The sequence below is a fragment of the Lobosporangium transversale genome (assembly GCF_002105155.1).
Source record: "Lobosporangium transversale strain NRRL 3116 chromosome Unknown BCR41scaffold_59, whole genome shotgun sequence".
NCBI lineage: Eukaryota > Fungi > Mortierellomycota > Mortierellomycetes > Mortierellales > Mortierellaceae > Lobosporangium > Lobosporangium transversale.
Window position 1 is genome coordinate 216,434 of NW_019029037.1, and position 19,470 is coordinate 235,903.

General features: G+C 38.5%; 7 protein-coding genes across 7 annotated transcripts; 3 read left to right on the plus strand and 4 right to left on the minus strand.

Annotated features, from left to right (window-relative positions):
• Positions 1–413: 413 nt before the first annotated feature.
• On the minus strand, positions 414–2,872 carry BCR41DRAFT_363053 (HCNGP-like protein-domain-containing protein). The gene is made up of 6 exons (XM_022025827.1): positions 2,687–2,872; positions 2,539–2,591; positions 2,341–2,347; positions 1,678–2,195; positions 1,367–1,577; positions 414–778 (listed from the first exon to the last, which is right to left on the minus strand). Exons 1-6 carry the CDS (start codon positions 2,814–2,816, stop codon positions 468–470), a joined length of 1,230 nt encoding a protein of 409 aa, XP_021876435.1. The 5' UTR covers positions 2,817–2,872; the 3' UTR covers positions 414–467.
• BCR41DRAFT_342246 (peptidase C13 family-domain-containing protein) lies at positions 2,687–4,864 on the plus strand. Its single transcript, XM_022022277.1, has 6 exons — positions 2,687–3,160; positions 3,290–3,551; positions 3,652–3,944; positions 4,046–4,156; positions 4,248–4,325; positions 4,412–4,864. The coding sequence occupies exons 1-6, from the start codon at positions 2,996–2,998 to the stop codon at positions 4,769–4,771; spliced, it is 1,269 nt and encodes a 422-aa protein (XP_021876436.1). The 5' UTR covers positions 2,687–2,995; the 3' UTR covers positions 4,772–4,864.
• Positions 4,865–4,915: 51 nt separating this feature from the next.
• Positions 4,916–6,188, minus strand: BCR41DRAFT_363056 (ribosome biogenesis regulatory protein-domain-containing protein). Its single transcript, XM_022025828.1, has 3 exons — positions 5,999–6,188; positions 5,122–5,845; positions 4,916–5,018 (listed from the first exon to the last, which is right to left on the minus strand). The coding sequence occupies exons 1-3, from the start codon at positions 6,136–6,138 to the stop codon at positions 4,992–4,994; spliced, it is 891 nt and encodes a 296-aa protein (XP_021876437.1). The 5' UTR covers positions 6,139–6,188; the 3' UTR covers positions 4,916–4,991.
• Positions 6,189–6,470: 282 nt separating this feature from the next.
• Positions 6,471–8,611, plus strand: BCR41DRAFT_363058 (hypothetical protein). The gene is made up of 5 exons (XM_022025829.1): positions 6,471–6,604; positions 7,064–7,208; positions 7,322–7,492; positions 7,676–8,145; positions 8,291–8,611. Exons 1-5 carry the CDS (start codon positions 6,524–6,526, stop codon positions 8,495–8,497), a joined length of 1,074 nt encoding a protein of 357 aa, XP_021876438.1. The 5' UTR covers positions 6,471–6,523; the 3' UTR covers positions 8,498–8,611.
• A 3,411-nt stretch (positions 8,612–12,022) lies between these two features.
• Positions 12,023–14,875, minus strand: BCR41DRAFT_363062 (hypothetical protein). Its single transcript, XM_022025830.1, has 8 exons — positions 14,852–14,875; positions 14,260–14,640; positions 14,110–14,145; positions 13,889–13,948; positions 13,761–13,793; positions 13,364–13,682; positions 12,874–13,245; positions 12,023–12,802 (listed from the first exon to the last, which is right to left on the minus strand). The coding sequence occupies exons 2-8, from the start codon at positions 14,600–14,602 to the stop codon at positions 12,520–12,522; spliced, it is 1,446 nt and encodes a 481-aa protein (XP_021876439.1). The 5' UTR covers positions 14,603–14,640; positions 14,852–14,875; the 3' UTR covers positions 12,023–12,519.
• Positions 14,876–15,046: 171 nt separating this feature from the next.
• On the plus strand, positions 15,047–16,330 carry BCR41DRAFT_363064 (hypothetical protein). The gene is made up of 2 exons (XM_022025831.1): positions 15,047–15,514; positions 15,598–16,330. The coding sequence occupies exon 2, from the start codon at positions 15,790–15,792 to the stop codon at positions 16,051–16,053; it is 264 nt and encodes an 87-aa protein (XP_021876440.1). The 5' UTR covers positions 15,047–15,514; positions 15,598–15,789; the 3' UTR covers positions 16,054–16,330.
• Positions 16,331–17,317: 987 nt separating this feature from the next.
• BCR41DRAFT_375035 (hypothetical protein) lies at positions 17,318–19,437 on the minus strand (the record flags this gene model as incomplete). The annotated part of the gene is made up of 7 exons (XM_022026912.1): positions 17,318–17,398; positions 17,500–18,109; positions 18,238–18,376; positions 18,558–18,724; positions 18,921–19,101; positions 19,248–19,297; positions 19,403–19,437. 7 exons carry the CDS (start codon positions 19,435–19,437, stop codon positions 17,318–17,320), a joined length of 1,263 nt encoding a protein of 420 aa, XP_021876441.1.
• Between the last annotated feature and the right edge of the window lie 33 nt (positions 19,438–19,470).

A 19,470-nucleotide genomic window follows, 5' to 3' on the forward strand; every position in this document is an offset into this window, starting at 1 on the left:
GTAATCTCTCAAGAACAAAGAAAAAGAAGCGCGCTCTTAGGTCAATGTTCCTTGAAACAGTATTGCGAGCATATTGGGGTCAATAGAAGCATGTTTTCAAGTAAGCACGGTTGCATGTGCTCATACTTGTGATCATGCTCATGAAAATAAAAAATAAAAAAGACAGAGAGCATTCAACAACCTTCTTTTGCACATTAATCAGACAAGTAAACCACCAAGCCCAAGCATTCCAGTAAAAAGGTAATTTACAAAGATGGTGATGCATCGGATCTTTTGCTGTTCTGGATCACATAATTAAGAGAATTAAGATTTACATATTAAGGCACGAACGCCTGTTTCATATTCATATCAGAGTCATGTTAATGGCGTTAATACATTTTACATTTTACACGCTACATGCCTTCATGTACTCTCCCAACTCTACTACATTTTTATTGTAATTATTAGTACTGTTACTTTTGTTTATTTTAATGACGGGGTCGTTTACTATTCGAATCGTCCGCCCCACTGGACTGAGCAACATCCCATTTGCTCTTCCGTGCTCGTTGCTGCATTCCCGCTGCTAATGCAGCAGCAGCAGCAGCAGCAGATGCCATAGCAGATGCTGTGGATATCGGGGCGTTCGCATTATTGGATTGTGACCTGATCATTCCCCCCACTGCACTACTGGTCCCGCCTCCTTCTCCGCCTCCTCCTCCAGATACAAATTGAAGATGCGATCGCATCCCTGCAGCCTGTTGCTGAGCCAGCTTATCCATCGCTGTCTTCTGTGTTTCAGCTATCATGTTACATTAAAAAATAAATAATAATAATAATAATAATAATAATTAGAATAAGGATCGTCTTTCTATTTTTGTCCTTGAATAAAAAGGGGAGCCATCCCATCTGCCTCTCTTTTAACAACAATACACACTGTGTCCTACCAAATCTTCCTAAAGTTTTCTCCTTATGCCCGACCCCCATGTGGAAAAACGCGTTGCGCATGCGCGGTCAAAACAATCTTAAACATCAAATAAACCTTAGCATAAACAAGACAGACTCCCTTCTCAACACTGACATTGCTCTCAATTGCACTTCAGGAACTTTTTTTTTGTCACACACAAAAATAAAAATAGTTTTTTGCACAGCAGAAACATAAAGCAGTCCATGTGATGCCCAGTGTTTCTCCTCGAGTCAAAGAGCGATGGTACATTTTCACCAGCACCAGCGCCAGCACCAGTGTCAGGACTCTAATCAAAAGTAATCTCAAAAGTATAATTGGTTTTACAAAAAAAAAAAAAAAAAAAAAAAAAGATCCATGAACGGACCAAATTTTGGAACTGGGAAAAAAAAAAAAAAATCCACCTATAAGTGATATTTTACTTACCAATTCCAGTGGCATATGATTCGGGTGGATAACTTTCGAAGCCAAAGAACTCCATATCCTTGTCAAAATTGGATCCAACCTCGTTCAGAGCCACCACATCAACCAATGTCGCATAGATATGTGGGTTCCGAAAGTTTTTGTTTTTCATCAGTGAATGGTTAAAGGTGATCCCACGAGTCATTTTAACATGTTGATATTGTTCTATTTTACTCTATATATATATATATATATATAAAAGAAATTAGCTGATAACGTAAAGGTACTTCATTTAGCATTATAAATCTTTTTTTTTTTTTTTTTTTTTTTTTTACCTGAACATCTGGATTGACTTCACCTTCAGGTTCAGGAGGAATACCATAGTTTTCAATACCTGGGATTGGCTTTGGTCGAAGCAACGACCTCATTAACGCAGCTCGGTCCAGGCGGATATCTTGCTGATCATCCATATCTACATCCTCGCCATTATCACCTGAATATTTGCTTTGTTCTGTACCATGCGCTTCGCCAGTGATAGGAATCCGCTCCATCTGAGACATCTGTGGACTCATTCCATTTGTCGGTGTATTCAAGACATCTGCAGCTGCACTGTGGTCTGCTGGAAGCGGCGTCCCTGATTGTGACTTAATGAATGATGAATGAGGTAATGTAGCTCCAGATTCTTCTGTAGTCGCCGCCGATACATCGTCGCCTTGCTTGCTTTCCGAAGATAATGAAACTAGTCCTTGACGTAAAAGATTGGTAGAGGCAATTTTGTTTAAGGATTCACTTCCAGAAGATCGCGATCCAACGAGAGATCGTGCTGATATAGTGTCTTGCAGTGTCGGCCGTTCTAAAGCAGACAGAGAGACAAAATAAGGAAATATGGTAAGTATGTATTTTTTTCTTTTTTCTTTTCCTTTGGTAAACATCCATTGATCAGTCTTTCATAACTATGTGCTAATTCATGATCTTAATTTTCTGTAAATTATCTTTACCAGAGTTCTAAAGTAAATAAATGGCCCCATAATTATGAGAGAAGGTAAAAATGAAATGAATTGATAAAAAAAAAGTGTCCGACAAGTCTTTAGTTTAGATGTACCGCAAACCCACGAAAGATCACTGGCCGCCTTTTTTTTTTTTTTTTTTTTTTTTTTTTTTCCTAGATCGGAAAATACATCCGCCAAGATACACACCTTATCTGAGGATTCTGCTGTTTCTTGACCTTTTTGTGAATTATTGCTTGATGCTATTGGCCGAGTGATAAATGAGTAAAGAAACTATCGGGTTTAAAAACTTGCCTAACATTTCATCGCGTTAATGTAGAGAAAAAAGTAGTCGTACCAGCCGTAGTAGTAGCAGTAGTAGTAGTAATTGCTGTTGATGATGACGATGGGGTCATGAGGGTGTCCTCGTCCGAGCTCTCCGAGTCTGAATCACCGCCATACGAGACTAATCCTATTCCCCTGTTCATGATGTTGATGGTTGGCGTTGATGCCGCTGCTGGTCTCAATGCTGATCCTACAGAGTAGAAAGAGCATTCTTTGCTTTGCCACACTTTGGTTGAAGTAGAAACAAAGCCACATTTTGGGCAAATGAAGTACAGGGAGATGTGCACATCTCATCTTTGACACCTTTTCATTTTTTTAAAAAATGCGACCCAGGGCGATACTCAAGCATCTCACAATCACAACCGTTATAGGTGCATTCATCACCTCAGTATTGGCAGCATCAGTCACCACTGACACCAGCACGGAAAATGTAGAAGGTTTCTTCAACAAAACCAGGAGTGGACACACCAATAACTGGGCAGTTTTGGTATGAAGAAAGAAATGCGCAGCCTTACTTCAATATTTAGCTCATATTGAAGAAAAAAAAAAAAAAGAAAAAAACTAGTATGTCCACGATCCTTTCCAATATAATTCTAAGACTTTTAATCTTTCTTAGGTCTGTACTTCTCGCTTTTGGTTCAATTACCGCCACATTGCCAACACACTTGCCATGTACAGGACAGTGAAACGACTGGGGATCCCAGACTCAAATATTATCATGATGCTTGCAGATGATGTCGCCTGCAACTCTCGCAACATTTTCCCCGCTACTGTCTACAACAATCGAGGTCGATACTTGGATTTATATGGCGAAAATGTTGAAGTTGACTATCGAGGTTATGAAGTCACTGTCGAGAACTTCATTCGTTTATTAACAGGTAGCTTTTTTTTTTTTTTAGGAGTTAAAAAGAAAAACAGCTTTCATGTCATTAATTCGCTGTCCTCTTTTTATATTTAATGTGCATCTATTATGAATAGGTCGTGTTGCAAAAGAAACTCCACGATCAAAACGTCTTTTGACGGATGATCAATCCAATATCTTGGTCTACATGACCGGTCATGGAGGAGAAGATTTTTTGAAGTTCCAAGATGCGGAGGAAATCAGCTCTTATGATCTAGGCGATGCTTTTCAACAGATGTACGAGAAGAAGCGCTACAACGAGATTTTGTTTATGATCGATACCTGCCAGGCGAATACTATGTATACCAAGATTCACTCTCCCAACATTTTGGCCACCGGTAGTAGTGAGCTCAGCCAAAGTTCTTACTCGGTAAAAAAAAAAAATAAAGACTTTCCCGGAAAAAAAAACCCCCTTTGACAAGGATGGGTATTTCAAAAAAGCTGACTTGATCCCATCTTCTTATCTTTTAGCATCACGATGACCCAGATATTGGAGTAGCAGTTGTTGATAGATTCACCTATTACGTCCTGGAAGTCCTTGAAAAAATCGATATGCAGTCGAAGGCGACACTTAAAGATCTAGTATGTAATAGGTAGATGAAAGGAAGGCATTGAAGACTAACAAGTTGAGATATTAATCTCTTAATTACACTTTTTTTTTTTCCTTGCTTAGTTTGATACTTATAATCCTAAACTGCTTTATTCGAACCCTGGCGTGCGTTCCGACCTCTTTCACCGGCCACTAGATCAGGTATTTTTTTTTTTTTTTTTTTTTTTTTCTTTTTTCTAGGAGGAAATCATACATGCTAAAATGTGATCTCAAACAAAATATGATAGGCACTGCTTACCGACTTTTTTGGCAATGTACAAAATATTGAGTTGACAGAACCTAAGGATCATTCATCGTCAACTCTAGCGACGGAAGGTGACTCAGTATCTACACAGCAAGTAGAAATAGGCACTGAAGTCGAGGGGCCAAGCGTTCTACAAATACAACCAGATCATACAGATAACAATAATACCGAGACCTTACACCAACAGCAAGGTTCTAAACAACCACATGCAAGAGAAAGAGTAGAAGATCATACGTTCGAAGTTGGTGATTCAAGTCAATCACAGAACTGGCGTTATGTTGCCTTTGTAAGCCTTTCTGTAGTGTTGGGAGGCGCATTAATTGCAGGATCATCCATGATCTGAAAAAAGGCAAAAAAAAAAAAGTGCTTGATCTTTGATTGACATCTCCTGTGACCTTTCTGCATCATCATGAAATAAAGAAAGCTTCGTTACTTGCATTTAATTTTTTTTTGTCCGGTTACAGAAAAGGATCATCGGGAATTGTATGGTAGCAATGCAATGTGATATATATTTATTACAATGAAAATAAATGATATGAAATGGTGAGTTGGGTTCCTGATTTCTACTGACGCTTTGTTGCCTTGATTGCCTGGGAAATTTGAGTTAAGACAAAGAAAAATGAGAACATGCCAGAAGTTAGAAATCATATCACTAAAGATGCCAACCTTATAATATTAAAAAAAAGAGCTTACTTTGCGAACATTCACCAAATCTTCGCCATTTTTACCGACGATCTTATCAAGAATGTTCATATTTCCAGCCTTCTCCTTTGATAGATCCGTGATCGTAGGAGCAAACTGACGTTTGATACCTCTGGGTTTCAAGTCACCTTCGATGGCCTTGTCAAACTTTCCAACACTGGCAGTTGAATTTTTAGTGATCAAGATCTGGCTCTCCAACTCTTTACGTTTCATGGCGCGAGCATTGTCCATGTTGGGACGCTCACCCTTGTTGACAGTTTTTCGATCCAGTTTCGAAGCCACAGCAGCCTCCTCCATATTACGTTGGTGACGCTTCTCATTCCGATCAATCCGCTCCTTTTTGGCTTCTCTCCTAGCTTCGTATTGATCATCCATTGGGTTGGCTCCTGCAGGGACCTCAATAAGCCAATCCTTGGTTCCGTCATCATTGATGGCTTTATATCCCCATCGAGGCTTATATTCTCCTGAAGTTTCATCAAAGACCATTCTTTCTTTCTTGCGCTTGACAATTCCTTTAGCTTTAGCAAACTTCTCCCAACGGGTCTCGGGTTTGGGTTTGGGCAAGGGTTTTTCACGGGGTAAGAGAGTTGTAGGCGTTGGAAGCATTGCCATCACGCCATTGTCATCGGATATTGTTGGAAGTTGAAAGATCTCATTGAAAAGAAGTTGAGCGTTGTCGCGGGAGAGGGATTGAAGATATTCATCCTTGTTCTTACTATGAATGTATGAATATTGGTGATTTTGAGACGTGAAAAAGGATATGGTTATTTCTATAGTTCATTATGTAGTTAATCCTCAATAGCGAAGTAACGAAACGTTCCACTTTGTCGTCTATTTTTTTTTTTTTTTTTTTTTTTTTTTGCTTTACTTGAGCTCTCCTTCATCAACAGGGTTTTGGTCATATGCAGCAAGAAGACCGAGATCATATTCGACAGGAATGATCTTTCCTTCTACTGTCACTGACTTAAACTTTTGCTTGTGAGCTTCAAGTACTCCAGAGACATCCATGATCAGTATTATATAAAATGAAAAGACGAAAGAAAAAAAAAAAAAGTGAGGATGGAAGAGGGCGAGGAGAGGAGATGGGTGTAAAAACTAACTTGGACCTGTTCTCTTTGTCTCTTTTTTGTTGAAGCTTTCTTTGTCTATACTTTTTTTTTTTTTTTAAGAAAACAAACAAATGTGACTGCATAAGGGTTCATCCTCTTTATATGCATAACGTGACTATATAGAAAGCGTGGCGTTCCAATTGTTATTATTTTTTCACATTATGCACAGACAGAGGAGAGATGATTAATAGGGCAACTCAAATTGCATGTCCTGATTTTTTTTTTTTTTTTTTTTTTTTCATAACCCCTTTCTCTTCTCCATCCTCCACACGCATCCATCGACCATGCCTACCAACAAGGAGTTGTCTGCTGCCCTGGATATTGAGGGCACCGTCCCTATCCAAAGCGTCCAACTCGATGCTATGGTAAAAAGAAATAAATAAAAAAAATAAAAAAAAAAAATCGATTATTTACACTGGAGCAGCTTTTCATGAGCGATTCTTGATGACCTCTACAGTTATAATAATCACAACAAAAAAAAAAAAAAAAATAAAAAATAAAAAAAGAAAAAGTCGATACTGGACAGGACATGTCATACGATCGCATGTAATCAATACTTCGCCCACTTTGTTACTGGATTCGAACGTCAATCTCAACCTTGATAGTTCAACGCAGAGGGAGTGACGACAGATGACACCTTTAAATCGTTAGCGATCGGATCTGAAAAAAAAGTGACACGTCCACATCAGGAGTTGCAAATTTAATCCGTGCTAGGACTTGCGCTGGATCTTGTTCACTTTGTGTTTGTCGACAAAACCTTAGCTAATCAATAACGCGCTTTATTCTACGCGGATAATGTGTATACAACTTCATATCAACCTCAGGTCGTTCTCAAGATTGTCAAGCACTGTCGTGAGTTTGCCCCTTCAACTGTCACTGGTCAGCTGATGGGTTTGGATGTCAATGGCGTCCTCGAGGTCACTCACTCGTTCCCCATGCCTAAGAACCAAGAGTCCGAGGATTTTGAGGGTATGAAAATAATGGGGGCAACGGCATCGATCAAGTCGATTAGATGTATATTAGTTGCGAGAGAGCAAAGCTGAACGACTGACCTTCCCCCTTTTTTTTATTTTTTTATGAAGGATCTCAATATCAGTTGCAGATGATGCGCTGTCTCCGTGAGGTCAATGTTGATGATAATTCGGTTGGTTGGTACCAATCGGCTCATCTGGGTAACTTTATGAACCAATCCTTGATCGAGCATCAGTTTGAGTTCCAACAGGCTTTGAACAAGTCTGTCCTTATTATTCACGGTAGGCAAAAAAAAAAAAGAAAAAAAAAAAAACAACAAGTGACAAGCAACAAACGATAAAGCAACAAAGCGACAAACGAAAAACGCCGGCACGACAGTGTAGCAATTCAGAGGCATAGCTTTTTTTTTTATATCTGATTTTCATCATACCTTTATTACTGTTATCGTTATTAATATGCCATAGATGTTGCTCGCTCATCCATGGGTAACCTTAACCTTCGTGCACTTCGTCTGACTCCCTCGTTCATGAAGCTTTACAAGGAAAAGAAATTCACCACTGAAGCTCTTGCAAAGGCCAAGTTGACGTTCTCCAACATCTTTGAGGAACTTCCTATTACAATCCGCAACACCGCTCTCTTGAACGCTCTCCTCTTTGAACTTGAGACTCCGAATGAGACTGCAGAGATCTCAACATCACACTTGACCACTTACAAAAATAGCACCCTAACCAACGCCACCAAGAAGAAGAACAAGTCAGTACTGACACCTAGCTTCGATATGCTCGACTTGAGTTTGGATCCTTATGTGGCCAAGAACTTGGAAAACTTGATGGATACGATTGAAGATCATCAACAGGAACAGGGCAATTATGCTTACTGGCAACGCAGTGTTGAGCGTGAGAACAAGAAGAAGGCTGCTTATCTCGCCAACAGAGTATGTATTTTTTTTTTATTGCATTACTTTCACATCTATCATATTTATATTCTTTTTAATTTTATTCTATTGCTTCTGACAATATCCTTTCTTTTTATTTTGATATGACCTATTTTCAACTTTAACAAAAAAAAAAAAAAAAAAGAAAACTGAAAACGTACGTCGCGCTCAGGCTGGTCAGGCTCCTCTTCCTAATGAGGATGTGGATGCGATGTTCAAGCTCCCAGCTGAGCCTAGCCGCTTGGATCATCTCCTGATTTCGGGACAGATCGACACTTACTGCAAACAGATCAACCAATTCGCTGGACCAACGTTAGGAAAGCTATTTGCTGCTGGCGAGTTGCAGAAGTAAAGAAACGAAAACAGGAAGTTGAAAATTGTCTGTAGAACCATTGGATGAAAAAAATAAAAAAAAAGGAAGCATGGGATAGAAGTAATAAAATAGAAGGCTATTGATGTGTAGTAGACCGAATATTTTTACTTTTTTTTTTTTTTTTTTAAAAAAAAAACAAAAAAAAATTATCATAGGGCATGCTTAAAACGTTTATTTGTTTATCTGTTCTTCTGTTACTCTTAGTCTACACGTCTACAAATGGATAGACAAAAAAAAAAAAAAAAAAAAAAAAAATAGCTTGCGTATTTGTTTTTCTCTGTCAATCTTTTAATAGTTTACGATCGTATTGATTTTAGTATCAGGTGTCTAGTATGGCATACTAGTACTTCGTACCAAAATAACGAAAATTTAGTATGACATACTCGTACTGCGTACCAAAATAACAAAAACAATCCCGCTTCCACAGCTGCAAAGTATCCAAACTCACCATCCCTCTTCACAAAACCTGTCGTATAGACCATCTGGTCTCTATGATTCCTGAGAACGCGGATGTACGTATATAGAGTACTCAGGCACTCTGAGAGCATTGCAGGGATGGATCCCATGAATGCATATTAATATCAATTTCACCCTCGTCCCGAGCGCTCTTTTTTCTGATGAAGTGATACTAGACGCAGTATGAGTATCTTTATACTAAAGTCGAAATGGTTTCTCCCTTATCGTAATAACTCGTTTCATAGATCTTTGCTCTATTATATGATATATTTCATAGATCTTGCTCTATTATATGATATATTTCATTTCATAGTTTCATAATTCTTGCTCTATGATACGTCCGTCCATAAATCTAAAATAAATTCCATTCCATTCCATTCCATTCCATTCCATTCCATTTCATTTCATTTCATTTCATGTCATTCCATTTTCATTTCATGTCATTCCATTTTCATTTCATGTCATTCCATTTTCATTTCATATCATTCCATTTTCATGTGCCCTTCAGGAAATGAGCATACATACTTCAATCATCGGACCTCAATCATGTGACCCAATCATCATGTGACCTCAATCATGATTATGAGCGATCATCATGAGAGCGCAACTTTGGGCTTTACATTACAAATAATAACCAACCAGATCTCAATCATCTCAATCATCTCAATCATCTCAATCATGATGCATTGAAAAAAAAAATAATCAGCCTTCAATCATGGCCTGCTTCTACCATCAGCCATTGAACCATTGATGCATAAAAATAATAATAAGAATTTTATTTTATATAATAATAATAATAATAATAATAGTAATAATAATAAAACAACAATTGAGCTCCTTCAAACACTACCTATAAGCCTTGATCATATCATATGCTTTAACCTCAAACATGAATTCCTTCAAGTGTCGATACATTCATGTGGCATGATAAAAATATATGACAGAAACATGACTGTTAGAAAACAAAGAGATTTATTTTTTAACAAATTAATTTTCATAGAGAAACATGGTCTGTGCAATGACAATGACAATGCTCCTGTGAAATGTTTGATATTTCATATGGAACGCGCTTTTTTTCTATAAGAAACCTTCCTTCTCCACTTTAGCTCCTCTTCCCTTACAGACAAATCTAACTTGTGCCATGAGTGCTAAGAAACATGACTATAATCAAGTCAAGAGGACCATTGCATATCGTGTTAGTTTTCTAAAATAATAATGTAGAGAAACACATATATACATGGCCTACGCTCTGCGAAATGCTTGGGCAACAGAGATATTTTCAAGTCATACCATTCCAAAGGTCTATCATGGGCAAGATTCCATCCCTGATATTGACGACCCAGTAGCAGCAGCAACATACACTGTGGAATTTCTTAATTCTTTAAATCCTCCCGGAATGCCTCCCAGTATACTGCAATTAAAGATCGGTCAGCCCATCATTCGCATAAGGAACCTGAGCCCAAAGGAAGGTCTCTGTAACGGTACGCGTCTCATTGTGCATAAACTTGGAAACAAAGTCATCGAAGCTGAAGTAATGACGGGAATATTCAAAGGAGCGATCCATTACATCCCTCGAATCAATATCAATGCAACTGATGATAGATCGTCTCCAGTCATATTCCAGCGGCGCCATTTCCCTTTGAAACCTGCCTTCGCCATGACCATCAATAAGGCTCAGGGACAAACTCTTCAGAATGTTGGCATATACCTCCCTCCCACGGTCTGTTTTTAGTCATGGCCAGCTCTATGTGGCTCTTTCTCGCTGTACAGACCCCAAGCATTTGAAGGTACTTATCAAAGGTGATTCAAGGGATCTTTGTAAATACACGCGAAATATTGTGTACCAAGAAGTCCTTCAAGATTGAAAAAAAAAAAAAAAAAAAAAAGTCGCTGACATCTTCAGTCCCTGCCGCCCCTCTACTATCCCTGTCTCTGTTGTCACTTTCCTGAGATGCTCATTGAGCGCGCTATCTTAAGTCCCCCTAATGAGGATGTCGATAAACTGAATCAACTAGCCACCAGTATGCTCTGTAGCACCCAGCAGTCAGTCAGTTATATTGGTCAAGATAGCCTTCAAGACCCCGAAGCAGCAGCTACGGCTCACTATCCTGTGGAATACCTGAACAACCTCTCCCCGCCAGGCTTGCCTCCGTTTAAACTGGAGCTAAAGGTTGGTCAGCCCGTCATCCTTCTTCGCAATTTGAACCCAAAGCGTGGACTATGTAATGGTACTCGCATGATTGTACGTGCATTAATGATCCAGGTCGACATTATGAAAGGACAATTTCAAGGAGAGTGTGTCTTCATTCCTCACATACCGCTTACGACACTTGATGATCATTCTTCTCCGATCATGTTCTGCAGACGACAATTTCCAGTCAAGCCTGCCTTCGCCATGACCATCAACAAGTCCCAGGGACAGACACTCAAACATATTGGTGTTTATCTTCCTCAAGATGTTTTCAGTCATGGTCATCTCTACGTTGCTTTGTCACGGTGTACAGACCCAAATAATCTTAAGGTACTTATCGCGAACGGCAAGGTAAGAGATAGGCTAGGAACATACACACGGAACATTGTCTTCAATGATGCTTTATAGCCACATTGTCTTTTGATTGCCATTTACTGCGTTACCTCTTCGCCGTCGTTAATCTATCAAATGTTGTGATTATCAGATATTCTCCCTCTTGATTGTAGTTTCGTCTGTATTTTATTTTGTATATTTTGTATATTTTGTATTCTACTTTATTGCGTTTTATCTACTGTATTTTGGTTCTGTATTTTAGCTTTGTATTTTAGTTTTGTAATAAAAAAAACATGCAGTTTACACATAATTTTTACAGTAGTAAAAGGCCAAAGGCCTACGTGAGTTTATTGTCTTCATTCCTATGTCAAAATATAAACCTTTTGCTGCTGTAGACAATGTTTCTTTTTGTTGTCTTACGAGGCTAAGCATTAAATTTTCTAACGAGGCAAGAGCCGACCGTGGCTTCGCCACGGTCTCCGGCTCGTATTAATTAAAAAGATATTTTATTATATACAATATTCCTTGATGACGTCTACACGGTATTCATCACACTCAAGAACCCAGGGTAATCACTCCGCTTAATGCATGCCTTTGAATTTTGCTATGCTTTAATAAAATATCTCATATTAGAACAGGACTTACACTCTATTACCAACCTACAATGACACTGGACAACATGCAAAAGACCCTATGCTCTGTCGGTGACCTGATAGCGCTTAGGCTTGTTAAAGGAGGGTCGAAGCCACGACAGGTCCACCTTTGGATTCAAGCTTTCTTCGAACTTGACCAAGCGGATCTGGTGGATACACCACTCGACCTTCTTCTTTGCATGCTCACAAATCTCCATGAGACGCAAAAGAGGGAATGGGTTAGATGCCCCTGAGGGAATGAAGGCTGATGCAAATTTGTGCATAATATATGTACATGTACCTTCTGCACAAATTTGCATCGAAAAGAACTCAATGTATGGTTCTATTAATAAAAATAAATCAGAGAGAATTAATAATAGACAAGATACTTAAAAACACCAAGAAACAATGATACGCATACCTCGTACAAGGATCCCCACAACACAAACTTCCCCAGAAGGAGATAGCTTCAGGATTGAGTTGAGTGCAAGCTTCATCTCATTCCCCAACTTTGTGAGATCATCCCACATCTGATGCTGTCCACTGTTCCTTGCGATCTTTCCTTCCAGCAACAGAGCATAATATTGCTCTTTTCCGATCGACGTAGCAGTCCCATAATCTGGGATGAGTGTGGATGTCTCTGCATCCCTTGTGTCATCTTGGGTTGGAGTCCTAAAGAATTGTTCACGATTAGTTTAATCCTGTACACTGTCGGTCACCTGCATGAAAGTCAAGAATCTTACCAGTCACTTCTGGCATATTTTATTTTTCCAAAATAGGCTTCAAGGAGGGGTCCAAGCAACGCTTTCAAATATGTGTTTTCATTCCGTGCTTGGGTGCTCCAGTACTGGGTATTACTGGCAATGTTTCTTAGAACAGACTTGAGATTAGGATCTGAAGGCAGGGAAGCTTCCAACATCTGCTCAAATGACTCCATCTTATTATTTGCCATCCTATGGAACCATTTAAGGGCCTCCATAGAAACGTCCTCTGAAAGTGGTTGGATGGGATCTTTTATAGCATCACACATAGCCTCCCAAGTGCTATCTTTGACTTCCCCTTGTAAACCATCAGTCTGATATTCCTCTCCAACTAAGAAAATGAAGTTTACAGCTCTACAAAAAAGAATTAAAAGAGGTTTATAATGATACAAGGTTGTTAGTTGTATTCAATTGGGTAGCTTGAGTGAAATTATCCTAAGCACCCTGAGATTTCAAAAACAGTCTTACTTACAACTTTTGGTGTGGCTCTGTCAACCCACCATTGTCCTGGACAGTCCGTATCCTGAACTTCATCAAGTCGGTACTAATGGATATCCCCTTGTGGACCCAGTGGCTGTCGACTTTTGAGTCAATCCACCCTCCACCATCCAAAAAATCCCACGAAAATATCCTAGATGATGATTGGGTAGATTCTTGGGTGCTGAAGCTTAGATCCCCGGAATCGGAGGAGATGAGGTGTGATGCTAAAGAGGACCGAGGAGAAAAGGTTGACTGGAGAGATCTTTCCGAACGTTCATCACCATTGATCGCTGAGTTATTGTTGGTGGAAACTAAATAATAAAAATCACAGATATTAGCATAAAGTAGAAAAACATAATCCAATCAGAAAATAGTTTAGAGTTACTTACGATCTGCCAGTGTGAGACTACGACCAAAGGATACTAATATAAAAAGTTGGCGAATTTCGTTGAAGGCTTGTTAATATATCTGTACCTCTAACAATGGATTGCTTAACAATGCTAACTATGTTACTCACCCCTTCTTGATTCCTTGTGAGCACGACCCATCGTTTGATCTGTGGTTGACCCAGAATTATCTACAAAAGGAAAATAACAGGATTGTGAGAACAATGTTCAAGACAGCTATCTGTAGCGCTCTTTGCCACTAAATCATCTCCTAGCTTGTCTATATTAGTTCATTTTTACTATTAGTTTGATTGCTGTACTGAGAATACGATGATAAAAACATTTAACTAACCTGTTTTGCGCTTCCTTTCGCTGTTACTATTAATACCTAGAATATTTGAAGTATAGGAAAAAACTTAATAACATAATAGTACATGTATAACATGATAGTAATAACATAATAATAATAACATAATAATAATAATAATAATAATAATAATACCTGATAAATCACTCTTTGTCTTAATGTCGTTTGTTGATGATGATATATATTGGTCAAGAATGGTCTTCGACTGTCGTTGACCAAAAGTTTGTGCCGAGACTAATGCCCGATTAGCTACGACCTCTGAGTTAACTGTAACTTCCAGTTTGGCCCAAAACCTTTCTTCGTGATGTTGGCGAAAAATTTCAAAGGCCTCTTGCAGTCTTTGTTTTCTGTTTTTACGGATATTATGATAGGATATGAGTATTTGATATGCATCCGTCGTTGACTCTTGATGACTAAGTTCGAACTTATTAACGAAGTTTTCCAATGAGACATGCTCGATGCCCTCAGATTTTTCCATGAGCCATTCCAGGTGTTCTTGTGGAATTGAAGATGTAGCTAATCGTAAAAAAGTAGTAAGTACATGTAATAAAGCATTGTGATAATAAATATTCCTGTAAAAACTAATGGGCACTGCTGCAGCCACTTCAACCGCTCGGCTGAGACCAGCGGTACACAGCTGGAGTGAATGAAGCGGGGCCTCACAGTATATTTACCCTCTGTACGACGCCAAATTGGAAAGAACTAGAAGACCATCAAATTACTTTACCCTAACTGGCCATTTTCTTTGTAGAGAGAGAGAGAGAGAGAGAGATACTGTGAGGGGATGGATGGAAAAGGTGAAGACAAAAGCAAAATGATGACGTAAATTTGCCCCGTACGTAACAGGCGATGTACGTGTTAATCAAAAAAAATAAACATATTCCTGTGGCCTTTTTTTTTTTTTTTTCTCTCTCTTCTCTCTCTCTCCTCTACTCGCTCTTCTTCATCACAATAACATTGGTACCTCCACTCTCCACATTTAATAACCAGATCACTGCCTATAACACCTAAATCAATTTATAAGCGTACAATTACATCAGATGACAAGCAAAGAAATTAAGCTTTTTTGCATTCTCGACGGCGATTCAACCGCGTTTAAAGTCACAATTGCACTAGATGACGATGTAGATGATCTCAAAAGGCCATCAAGAAGGAGAAGTCAAAGACTTTAAGTGACATAGACGCAAGCGACCTCATCCTCTGGCGTATCGCTACCCCTTCTTCCCCGGCAAGAACAATTAGACTCAACAATCGAACGAGCGATGACACGAAGAACATGCTACCACAGAAACTGGAAGAGTCGGATGACCTCGTCTCGGACAAATTCGAGGCTATTCCTCAAAAAAAACGATTCACGTCATTGCCCAACTACCAGCAGCGGCGGCATCAGGTATAACGCGATCATATGCTTATTTCATTTACTATTTATTTATTTTTCTGACCATTAACATCCATTTTTTTTTATATATATAGCAGGAGCCATAAATGTGCCTTCTACTACCCATTTTACAACGCCTATTAGTCGACCCTCTTCTTCATCTAGTGTCATACTAGTCCTGAAATACTAGAATCTGTACACTCATAAAATATTCAACCTCATTTTGCATTGGATTTGTGCGAGCCACATTTTAGTATCATGGAAAGAAGATCTTAGTATCACTTTCCATGGGGTTTGTGCGGGTAAGTTTTAGGTTAGTATCACTTGCATGTTTATTTATGAATGTCAACTCTTGTGTTAGTATCACTTGCATCTTTGTTTATGAATGTCTAGTATCACTTCCATGTGCTATCAAAAAAAAATGGGCGCTCGGGGCGGGGATGGAAATAATACTAATATGCATTTACGGGGTTCATCTCCCAAAGTGCCTGAGTGCTCCATATACGCATATTCGCGTTCTCAGGATCCATAGAAAACCAGATACTCTATAGTAAAGTCCCTCATTTCGGCCCCAAACGTGTTGAAACTTCTAGAGTCGATAAAGCAACCGAAAATATATCTTTCAAAACAGGAAATTGTATTTTGGGTAAAAATTGAAAATGTTTATATTCAAAAGTTTGAGAACTAGGGCATCTTGAAGTCAAGGTTTCTACGGAAATTGTCTAGCTTTTAGACAAAATATTGCAGAACCATCAGAATATTTCCAAAACTGACCAAACTTTCCAAAAAGTAAGAATATGTAGTGCATAATATAATGTACTAAGGGACCATACGTGTTCTTATAAAAGGAATCCGAAGTTCCTTAATGAATAAAACCGAAAAATCCCTAAAAAATGATATATTTCTCTCTTCAGCTATAAGTAAAGTCTATGAAAAATGCTTGGATTTTGGAAAACTAAGACTCTATACAAAGCTATGTAACGTATCTATCATATACTATGTGGAAAAGCGCTTTGATGTATTTTTGAGGGAAAGGCAGACACTTTGGCTTGACATTGAACCTCATTTCGACCATTTTATAACCTTTAAACGGCAATAATTCCATAAATACTTCAAGGATTAAGACCAAAAAATCCTTGCTTTGTAAGTACCAAAGCCTTATATCCCCCGATACCTCATCCATTTTTTCTATAATCGATATACATCCAGCAATAGCCTATTTTACTATTTGCGATAATCTAGCTGTCGAAGTCTTGTAAGTCCATTTTTTTACATTAGTTTTGTGCGGCAAACTTAATTTCTAATTTTAGACCAGGAGAGAAAAGTGGTTTTTTGTATTATTTGCAGCTTGTTGCTCTTTTTTGTTGGTCCTTCTCAATTATAAGATTTTTGTTAAGTAAACCATTTATATTTGAAGGAGAGCGACAAGCTCCCTCGTTTTTGGATAGGTCTGTTCGGACGTTTACTTGGTTCTGGGTTCTGATCATTATAGCAAGTATAAATAGTTCGGTTAATACCGTCCTCAGTTAGTTTGTATATACAATTTGTTTATGTGTGAAGAATTCGACAACAGGTAGGTTTTGTGAACACTTTGCAATTGTGGAAAGGGGTTTGTATGTTTGCTAGACATCTTTCCCGTGACATGCATCTAAAGAGTGACAAAAAAATCAGCCACGCACTGAAGTACTAAATTCTCCAACATTAGTACGCAGGAGTACTAAAATCAATAAATTTTTCCAACTTTAGTACTCAACTCTAGTACTAGTACTAGATGTCATACTAGTCCTGAAATACTAAAATCTGTACACTCATAGTTTACTTGGTCGGAAAAGTGATACCCATCTCCTTGGGAGTCATAAACTCTTTCAAAATCTCGTTAGTGACAGCAGCCTTGCGCTAAAATTATCAAATATGCACATAAAAACTATATGTTAACACAAGCGCATAATTTTTTGAAGCCTAATATTAAGAATATTAAGAAGAAAGAAAAAACTTACAGCTTGAAAATCGCCAACAAATTTCTGCAGGACTTCAATACAGCGCTTCTTGAGGTCTCCAGATGAAAGAGTTCCTGCACGATAGGCTTTCTCAATTGTATTCACTTCCTCATCATCATCCAAGAAGAATGAGAGGTATTGGAATGGTACGTCCTCGTCTGGATTGCCACCATGCTCCTTGTGCAACTCTAGAGTGGCTCCACCGCCTGAGTATGCATGGCGGTTAATCTTATTCTTGATCTGAGCTGGCGTATCAGTCATGAAAATCGCAGAATTATCTACAGAGGCACTCATCTTTGTACCGGGACCTTGCAAGGCAGGGAAAAACTTTGCATGGATCAATGAAGGTTTGGGATACTTGAGCTTATGAGCGACATCTCGTGTCAATCGGAAGTAAGGATCCTGATCGATTGCACAAGGAATCAAGCAGGGGATATCGGAACGATCTCCGAAAATCTCGGGAAAAGAATTTGAGAACGAAGGTGCTGCCTGGATAGAGACAAAATGAGACTTGCCTATGTTGTCGCTATCATTGAATCCAAACGTTGACTTGGACATGCTGTAGGTGATGCAACGAGAGATACGAACAACATTGTGATAAAATTTACCGCTATTTGAAATAAAAGGTATCAACAATAAGAAATAGACATAAAGACAACGAGTCAATATAAGGGCTTTAGTTGTATCTTCTTTGTTGATATCCCTGATCGCCAAAATAAATAATAATAGAAGACTTACCCAACGTAAAGGAGATTAGAAAAGATAAAAGTCTTTTTTGGGTTGAAACCACAAGCAATGATATCCTTGGCATTTTGTTCCGAATATTTGATGCACTCTTCCAGCTTGAGGTTGGGCTTAAATAGGAATTTCTCATCATCTGTATCCATAACATTGAATGAAAATGGAAAAGAAGGCCAAAAATTAATAATTGGCGATTGGAGCCTTTTCGTTTTAAAATATCATGTTGCCTATAAGCAAAGTACGCACAAGTCAAAAAAAAAAAAAAAAAAAAAAAAAAAAAAAAAGAAAAAAGAAAAAAAAGAAAAGAAAAGCATTACCAGTCAACTGAATAACTAAAGGACAGTCAAAGACCTCTTGCAAGTATTGACAAAACATAAAGGGGATCATATGACCCAAGTGGATACTGTCCGAGGAAGGCCCACGTCCAGTGTACAGGTAAAAGGGCTGCTTCTGCTCATATCGATCTAAGATTTTGTTTAGCTCTCTGCGATAAGATAAAGTATAAAGGATTACAGATTACACAAATCAGAGGAAAAAAAAAAAAAAAAAAAAAATCAAAGCGTTAGCCATGTGTCCACATCTGTTAAGTCGATACAATTTCTCTCCTTTTTTCATTGTTGTCGAGTCATGAATAAAAAAAAGTCAATATCTTTTTTTTCTTTCTTTTCTTCTTTTAATACCTATGCGAGAAGAACAAACCACGTCTGAGCATAGGATGGGGCTTGCGACCTGTTAAGGTTTCCAAACGCTGCAGTATTGCTTCATCAATTTTACGGGTGCCGAAGGATTCGATTAGACGATCATAGTCGATTCCCATTTGCTTGCCATCCACAATTGCTCCTTGAACGTTCCAGGGATCAACTGTTTTTTGATCATTATTTGTTTTAGAAACAAAAGGCGTCAGAAGAAATAAAAAAAAGGCACTAAAGTCATATCATGCTGGATTGCTTGGGAGGTGTGAGAAAAGGGACATAACATATCGAAATTCAATCCTCCTCACTACTCACCAACTTGCTCAGTTTTTTGCTCGGAAGCAATGGAGGCATTCTCCAAAGGTCTATTGAAATTAAATGTGAATCCACAGGTTAAAAAAGTTGAGCTAGAATGATCGTGGTTGCTGAACATGTCATTGAGAAATTAAGCTTGGAAAAACTTGACATACGCTATAATGTCCTTCACAGCCTGATCGTTTGACATGGTGAGAAACGGCAAAAGAGGTAAAGAATGAAG